Genomic DNA, 9,339 nt, shown 5'->3' with positions numbered 1-9,339 from the left:
TGGCTACAGGCCAACCTAGGCCTTTCAGGCCTGGGATAGGCCTACATAGACCGTAGACCTTTTTTGTACCCTCTCAGCTTGTAACAGAATAAACCTGATTCCTGAGTTTTCCTGAAGTTCGCCAGTCTAAGATCAATATTAAGTAATTATTCACTACAATTACTTTCATGGAGGTTCCAACCGCAGAGATAATATACTTTTGTCGCTGATTCTAAGACGCCGCAGTTTTTTTTTTTCTTTTTCTCATCGCTCTGGTGACAGCTCCCAAGTTAAGGACGCTTTTTATCTGCATTTCTTCTTTGGTGATGAACGAAGGTGGATCTGTAAATCCGGGCGGTTCCTACTAACCACAGTTTGGAATGGGCGTTAAGATATCGGGAAAGACATTCTGAGTGAGTAGACATTTTGGCAAAACCGTAACTTAATAGTGGACACAAAATTGTGCTTCCCCGATTTTGGCAATATTTTGGCAAAACCGTAATTTAATAGTGGACATAAATTTGTGCTTCCCCGATTTTGGCAAAACGTCGCACAAGACGAATTGATCCATATTTTGTAAAGCGTCGATATATGTGTTGGATTGAAGTCCAATGGTGCCTCTTTATTGTATATAAAGAGTAAATAGATTAGCGAGTGTGCTAGGCAACTCAATATTAATCACTGTGGTATAGTGAGCGATCTATTTTCCGCGGTTTAGGGACGTCAGGTCCTAAGAAGCTACGTAGCTTATGCCCCTCTTTGTTTACAGAACATTTTTATTCCTTCATTACCAAAACAGAATATTAGACAGAACTTGGCACTGCTGTTTTTGTTTTTATCACCAAGAGCGTATGAGCGGCTAGAATCCAAAGTGTTAAGCTAACACTAGTCTTGTTTTGTTTTTGAGTAGATGTGGTGTTTTGTTTTAGGCTACATCTACACTCAGATGATGAATCCAGGATTCATGTCGTAATCTTTTTCAAGTGTGAAAACAGCATAAGCTCAAACAGCATAGGCCTAAGCTCAAGAGAGCATGGTTAGGCCTCTTTTAAGTACGCCTGAGCTAACTAGCTGCCGCTAGGGGCGTCTAGATGTCTTGTGAGCTAATATGAGCTAACTGAAAAGGCTTGACTAAACTTCTTTTGTTCTTTTAAGCAGGAAATTCTTCCTGCAGCCCGTTTAAAGTTGTCCTCCAGCTCCATGGAGCTGTGTGTGTCTGTGTGTCCAGTATGAATGAATGCGCGTGTGGGCCGGCCCTGTGTGTGTGAAATTTGTTTATTTCGTTATATGTGTTTGTTTCCATTTTTTGTTTCAAGTCCTTCTTTGTTTTCTTGGGTCAAAAGTTTTCACACCTTTTGCTATCTTATCTCACTGCCTTTGTTCTAGCAGCACTGTATTCTATAACCAACCCCCCAGCTTCTCCCCCATGGACACAAAAGGAACTTCACTGGGGAGATATGAACCTAAGAGGAGTGATAATGGGAAACCATTGTTGATTTCAACCATTTTCTTTCTTTCATTTGAGGGACATCTTTTGGGGTTAACATGTTAAGACATATTTTTATTTTTGCTTGTATGCCAATGGGAAATGTTTGCTACATGTTTACGCCTTGTTTGATGTGGGCAAATGTTCAATTGAATGGATTCATACCCACAACTTGAGTTTCTTTCTGTTTGAAATTACCTTTTATTTGTTTTTAGTTTGTATTTTTTTGTTATAGTTAAGAAACTATAAAAAGGGGGAGATAGATGGTATTGACTTGAAATACCATCTAAGTTTACTGGTTTTATTGCTCAAATGGTCATTTTTTAAATGCCTACTGTTTTGTTTTACTGACCCTCACTTCTAATGCAAAATCTCTTTAAAAGACATGTGAGTCTGTGGATTATTTTTCTTTTAAACATCTAAACTTAACCAAAGTTTATTTATTTTCTTTATATTGGCCTTTTGCCAATAGATGCAAATGTGTAGTCTCTGTTTGAAGATAAATAGCCCTGCTATGTTAGAAGACCCATGCTGTAGGTGTGACTGTCTCCAATTGAGAAACTGAATACATTAGCATACTGTTGTTGACTTGTGAATCTGCATTCACGAGACACTGTTTGACTCTGTTTACACTCATGCTAATGTCTCTCAAAGTTGTTGTGAATCCACTCTCCAGAATCTCTTTCATGCCAGAAGGGACAAAGGGAGGTGTGACATGCCTTTGTCTTCGACTACCACTACGCAAACATCTCAAGAAGATCCTTTCAAGATGGCGAATGGCTCCACCAACCAGGCTCAGCTACCACGCCAGAGCAGCAGCCGTGGAGACCAGGCCATGCCACTGGACGAGATTGATGGACCAGACAACTCTGCCCTGGGCTCAGGTACAGCCAGCAGCAGCGGTCGGGGCTGGGCCATGTCATGAGACGAAACTGGACGAGACTCAGGAACCACAGGTCCAACGGAACCTGTGGCAGAAGCAACTGCCATGACTGACTGAAAGCAACGAAAGGGGGTGCCGAAAGCAGCCTCGCACTCCGCATCATCAAAGACACTCATGGCCCATTGTTCATGGACTGTTTGGACTGACACAAGGGTGCACGCCGAACGCGGCCTGCATGCACACCCTTTGCACTCGCATACACTTACACTGAAACAATGCAGACACATTCAAGTTTCATAAGAGGACCCTTCTTCAACGAGAGACCCTTCTCTGAGTTTTCCTGAAGTTCGCCAGTCTAAGATTAATATTAAGTAATTATTCACTACAATTACTTTCACTCCTCCCAGTGGATCAAGCTTTGGAGCCCCTCTTCTCCTCTACCAACTTCCTCTTTGGTGGTCCCTCCTGCCTCAGTGCCAATGGCAGGACTATGAAGGCTCTGCTGGGTAAGCTGCATAGGCCTATAGCGATGCAAGTCCGCCTTGCTAACACAGCGGCCATTCTGTCCCTGTATGTTCAACACCTCTCTGGTCTCTTGCAAAGCAGTGCCGGTGATCCCACTCTTTTAAGAGAGCTCCAGCCAGCCTCTGTGTGCCTCGATGCAGTGTCTAAGGAGCAGGTAGTGGCATCGGGCCGCTCCTTGGCTCAGTTATGGATAGCTAGATGCCATCTCTGGCTGTCTCAATCTCAGCCCTAGCAGGTAGTCAGAGAGCGTCTTTTGAGAGTGCCGGTGGAGCCTGGGTCCATGTTCGGCCCACAGGCAACCACACTGTTGCAGCAGGCGTGTGACAGCCGCCGCTGTGCAGAAGAGGTGTCAGGGTCTCTTGGCAGGCGTGTCAGGGGCGCTAGGCGCTCTAGGGCATTCACCAGGTGCATGGATGCAGTTTTTGCACCCATGAGGCAGCGGGGGCTCAGAATATTAAACTATCTAGACGACTGGCTCATCTGCGCAACCTCAGAAGTGCAATGCCGCCTACACGTGGCCTTGCTGTTGAAGCACATTCAGGACTTGGGCTTGCGCCCCAATCCCAAGAAAAGCAGGCTCCAGCCTTCCCAGGTCACCACCTTCCTGGGCATGGTCCTGGACTCCAGGAGGGCATCCGTGACTCTCTCACCGGCGAGACAGCAGTCTGTCGCTTCACGTTGCACACCCAGGTGGAGTGGAAACTCTGCCTTCGCCTCTTGGGCCTTATGGTGGCAATGGTGCAGGTAGTCCCACTTGCCCTCCTTCACATGCTCCCAGTCCAGACGTGCATGTTGAGTCTAGGCCTGTGCCCCCAAGGGCCCTTCCAGGCCAAGGTGACTGTCTTGCAGGCTTCACAGGGCCCTACACTGGTGGAGAGAGCCCGCCAACACCGAGAGGGGGAGTGCCATGGGACTGGTTTGTCGCCAGGTCGTATTTACAGACGCATTCAGGCTGGGGCACCGTTCTCGTGGTCAGGGCATCAATGGTCTCTGGACGGACCCTTGGCTATCCCAGCACATCAATGTCCTGGAGCTGAGGGCCACTCTCCTCGCCCTCCGGCACTTTCTACCGTGGCTAAGAGGCCAACATGTGATGGTGAGGACCGGGGGGCTTGGGGTCTCCAGGTCTTTGCAGCCTGGCGACAGACCTGTGGCTCTGGGCTCATCCCCTGTTCAGCTCTCTCAGAGCAGTTCATGTGCCGGGGGCCTTGAATGCTGCGGTCAACATCTTGTCAACAGGGGGCCCACATCCCGGAGAGTGAAAGCTCTAGTTAGCTTCTTCCAATTCACAAAGTATTTTTTTTCTTATAATATATGAATTATTCAGTCAGCCTATACATAATCCTCACATAACAATCTTTACATGCTATTACAGATGTATTACATGGTCCTAAACAAATTGTTATAATAATATGTTACAGTTACTGCTGAGCATCATGTGAGGGGAGCGACATAATTCACAAGCGCCTCCTCGGTGTATAGATAGAGGGTGTGGTCTCATTCACGGTTATATATGGGTATTTGGATGTGTAGGGGTAAGGGTAGGGGTGGGGTGGGCAAACATGTCATCATAGCACACTGGACATCAAAACAATAGCCTCAGGTACAATATTTCATTAGTAGGCAAATCTAGTAGTAACAGTTTTAGGCCTTTAGGTTAAGAGTTTCAAGCATTTTCTTCAAATACTAAATAAATAGTTAAAATACAGATAAATAATATAAATAGATAGTTAAAATATGGTAATCAACCTAGCTTCTAAACATGTTTCAAGTAAATGCTTCAGAAAGTCATCAGCCTGTTTCATGGTCCTCTTTTTTCATGAATTATTCATTATCCGAGACAAATTTTTTAACCATGTACATTAATTTCAAGCATTTGATTTAGTCTTGATCTTAAATCTGTACATGTCATTAAATTCCCTATATGTGAAAACCTATAAAAGCACATTACATTCAGGTTTTTACCTTGTACAGTCCAAAAGATAAGTGATTCATTCGATTTTGACCTGGCGGCGGCGGCCATATTGGATTTCTCCATTTTGAGGCATTATGGGGCATTTTTGAGCCTGGCATACAGAAGATTTGAATTCAGCACCCTTCAAAACCCCTAAAAATGTTGTATGCCAAAAATTAACATGATTTGCCTTCGGGACTTTAAATAAGCACATTTTCCAAAATCCTGCCTAGTCTACCAGTGTAAGAGGTCGTAATTCGTCCGCCGCACATGGCCCTCGAACCCGCACACCTCCACACACACCGGCATGGGAGTCGAACACTCTAACCACTGAGCTAAAAGCCCAGGCTTCCAACTCAGCGGTTAGAAGCGTTCTTAAGGTTAGGGGTGTGCGGATTTACACAGGAAACTAACACGCTAGCTCAGTTCGCCTCCGTTACACCAGCAATGCCTCAAAGCCATAGCTCCACTTCCTTAAAGGAAAATTCCGGTATTTAGCACTTTGAGTCCCTTTTCTGGTTTGTTTTGGATGAACTAGAGTGGTGGACACCGAAATTTTGACGATTGGTCCTTTATCGACTTTTCCAACTCGTTTTGAATTGCCTTTGACTACTTCAGAGTGGCTGCAACAGGCATGCACAAACATGTCCTAAAACAACCCTTAACGTTCGTTTTCAAAATACAGTTTCTATCATGTTTTATTTGCCATTTTGTAAAATCCCATTGACTTCTGTTGGAAGACTCATTTCACGTTGATATTACTGCGCCACCGTCTATGCTTCAGGCTCAAAAAAAATTTCCACAATAGCAAATAAGACGGCTGGAAATCATACATTGCGCCGATATATTTGATTTTAATAATCAATGAACACCACTAACCACTCGGTGAGTTGCACAGTTTTGAAAAAAACAGTCAGAAAAATCGAGACAGGACCATTCGTCAAAATTAAATTTCTGTGTCCACCACTCTAGTTCATCCAAAACAAACCAGAAAAGGGACTCAAAGGGCTAAATACCGTAATTTTCCTTTAATATCTGAAACAAACACATTTCACGAGCATTTACAAGGACACAATATGAGATGGAGGGTAGCGATATCACAAAGGTATAATGTCCCATTATGTGCCATTATGAAGTGGAAGGTAGGAAGGCTAGTTCACATTGATCTGCCAGCTCTTAAAGCTTCCAAGTACTTGAGATGGACACTTTTGGCAGATGATTTTACCTGAAGAAACTTTCAGTACAAGAAAAGATGTACATCTTATGTGTAGTCTATCATCATTATGTGCTGTCAGGGAATTGAACCAGTGACCCTGATGTTGTTAGCATCTCTCAGTGGGAGCTCAGCTACGGGAACTAATAGAACACTTTAACCCAATGGAACAGACTGTGAGGATGGTTCTGGAGAACTAATAAAACACTTTAACCCAATGGAACAGAATGAGAGGATGGCTCTGGAGATGGCAGAGGATATTTCACAAAATTACAAAATGTCAGGATAACCATGATGATGACATAGGCTAGCCTACATGCAGCTTTCACACTTTTGTTACACTTGCTGGGGTTTTTGTCAAAGCTGAACCCTCAGGTCATTGGCTTCATTATTGATCTAATTAGCACGGCAGGTATGGTGTAGCCTACATTATTTGATCAGTAGGCCTACAGTATGTGTACTGTGCTCCAAGGGAACTAAACCCTTGAGACTGGTGGTCTCTTATAGCACTTCACTCTATGAACTGAGCTACAGGAGCCAATGAGTTAATAAGCTAATACATGAATATTTATTTAATAAATCCACACATTCTGTCTACAGTGACAGCATGCATACATTTTGATAAAGTGCTAGGCGCTGGCAGAAATCTCTCAGCGTGTCCTCTCTGAAAACTGTGTCCGACCATGCCTGCGTGTCAAGCTGTAACACACCCAGACAGCCACGTCTTTCACATCCTTTTTCACGGCCGAGGATGATATTAAAATTGATCAAACATTTGAGACCTAATCTCTCAGCACTAAAACCCTTCCCTTTTCAAGCTTATCTTGGCCTCATCTCCCCATGGCTATCGGCATATTACCGTCTAGACTTGGCCAACCCGCCACATTATCTCTGCGGAGGAGATGCCATTTTAATGGCAATGTTATTACTGCCTCCAATAATCAAATGGTGAACGCTACAGAGTCCATTAACATCCATTGATCTTCACTGCCCTCCCTCTGACTCAGCACGCCTTCCCAAACTGCCCCTGTGCTGTTAAGGCTATCATGCATGCCTCATCATACCTCATTGATCCCAAAAGTACAGAGAAGGCTTCGGAGAGATGTAGGGGAGGGTGCTGGTGATTAGTCCTTAATACAGAGCAGGGGTGTGTGTGTGTGTGTGTGTGTGTGTGTGTGTGTGTGTGTGTGTGTGTGTGTGTGTGTGTGTGTGCGTGTGCGTGTGTGCGTGGGCTTGTTGGCAGAGGAGACACTGACACGTTTTAACCATGAGGAGCATGTGATAAATCGCTCTGTTTAAAATATGTCTTGTATTTATAGGCAAATGAGCCAAAGTGCATGATTTTTTTTGTGTTTAGTGAATGTAATATGTTTCCGAAAGTCTCTCAAACACTGTTGACTTGCGAAAGAGCTGAAAAATTAATGCTTGTTTAAAAAATTCAAGTGCATGTCCTGAACTTGTGGAGAGCACAGAGTCAATGTGGATAAATAATTGAAGCCTGGGACGTTGGAGGGAGTTTGGGCTTCGGGGACATGCAAGAGTGAACTCTTCAGGCCTCAGGATGGCTGTCATGAGGAGGTGTGGGTGGGGATGGGGGGCGAAGGGGGTGGGCGGTGCCTGACTACACTATTACATGCCTCTCTACTGCCACAACTGTCTGGGTCTCAACACTATTCTTGTCATCATCATCATCGTAATCATCACCATCATCATCATCATCATCACTATCATTACAACTGTCATCACTGCTAGCATCATCAGCGTCACCACCACCACCATAATCAATATAATAAACATGATGTGCTAAATTGAATGCATTTAACATAATAACAATTTTCTCCTCAACAAACACACACACCAGTGGTGGAGGCTGCTGTGCAAGGCGCCAACCTGCACATAGTTTAGGGTTCAGTGTCTTTCTCAAGGACACTTCGACAAGGTCAGGAAGGACTGGGCTAACCAGTGACTCCTCTACCTCCTGAGCCTCTGTGAAGTGGTATCAATATCAGTTGGCGTAAAAAAAACAATTTCATAACCCATGTGACATCTGTAAGACATTGTCTCTCTAAAGCATTTTGTTTTTATTTATTTAATCAGCGTGAGCGCCCCCAACCTCAACACAAATCATTGTGAGTGTGCTGGCCAATATTTACCAGAAGAGGGCAGCAAAGCTCCTTGCGACAACCGGCATTCACAACTGGCATTCAAGCAAAAACATTGCCTGTCATGATTTTTCATGAACCTGGTCTGTAAAATTTAGTGCATGAGAACTGGACAAAGATTTTTCTCATGTTCACTGCTTGAAATGATGCGTTATCGTCCTTATATTCAATGCCCAAAGTTAATGAGTTTTTAAAAACGATGAGCGTGAAATTAAGAGACTCATGCATTAGAATTGTGATTGGGCAGAATAATTGATTGTTCTTCAGATCGAGGTCCCATGTCATTGTAGGTTTTTGCCCATTTATTTACACAAACATTGCGACTGCATTTTCCAGAGCTGTGAGGAGAGTTCGGCTAAACCCTTTATGTACTTTTCCATTCACCTGACCTGACTGTCAGAGATTCACTAGTGACTCGCTGAATCTGTGCAGGAGTTAACAATGCGGCGTGTAAGATGATATGTGTCCAGTATAGTGGCGCAGTTTCCAGAGGCTTGAGTTTCCTGCTCGGTCAGCCTTGCCTTTGCCTGCTGAAGTCTTTAAGCTGACAGCTATTTAGCCGATTATAGTCGAATGTGATAGTAGCGTAGGCTACTCTTCGTTGGTGAACACTGACAGCGCATCACTTCAGGATGACAAATCTCGAGTGGTCCTTTTGGGCCTTCTTACAGGTAGTCTCAGACTTTTTCTCTTTTTTCGAACAAAGCTTGTTTGTTACACTGTGCCTCAATTGACATGCTGTAATGTAACAAATAAAACTACACGTACTGGATACACTGGCCGCCTTGTTGCTTTAGATGTTATCTCTCTTACCTGCAGTAGGTGGTGACACCTGTTGCACCAGGTAGCTTAACAATTCTGTACGCTAATATTTACGGAAGTACATGCTTGAGCATGTTGCCTACTTCTGACATCGATTTTCGTCATGTTGAAGAAATGTATTTTACGTTTAAAGTTTTTTGTGCCATAGGCCTATGTGTATTAGACATGTAATTGACAAACGAGCGTTCCTCGCCTAAATGCTGCTTCAGGAAGTGAAATGGTCTGTATGCTTCTTTTGAGTTTGTGCGGTAGAGACAAATAATATAATGGAGGATCTGGCTTTGTTAGACTTGCTGGAATGTCCTCTTTGTCTCG

General features: G+C 44.0%; 1 protein-coding gene across 2 annotated transcripts in view; it reads left to right on the top strand.

Annotated features, from left to right (window-relative positions):
* The first annotated feature begins 8,889 nt into the window (after positions 1 to 8,889).
* The window catches only part of sh3rf2 (SH3 domain containing ring finger 2), a 19,103-nt gene continuing 18,653 nt past the window's right edge, over positions 8,890 to 9,339 (top strand). Inside the window, exon 1 of one of the 2 annotated variants that reach the window (XM_076291724.1) lies at positions 8,890 to 9,339. This exon is cut by the window's right edge and continues 302 nt beyond it. In XM_076291724.1, the coding sequence (XP_076147839.1) occupies positions 9,291 to 9,339 (49 nt within the window). In that variant the 5' untranslated portion in view covers positions 8,890 to 9,290. The other variant, XM_076291725.1, reaches the window with a different exon arrangement.

The sequence above is a fragment of the Alosa pseudoharengus genome, unplaced genomic scaffold (assembly GCF_046254945.1).
Source record: "Alosa pseudoharengus isolate Yale_2024_CS ecotype anadromous, Long Island Sound unplaced genomic scaffold, YU_APseudo_1.1 YU_APseudo_1.1_scf_19, whole genome shotgun sequence".
NCBI classification, from domain to species: domain Eukaryota; kingdom Metazoa; phylum Chordata; class Actinopteri; order Clupeiformes; family Clupeidae; genus Alosa; species Alosa pseudoharengus.
This window is presented reverse-complemented; position numbering and strand designations above follow the sequence as displayed.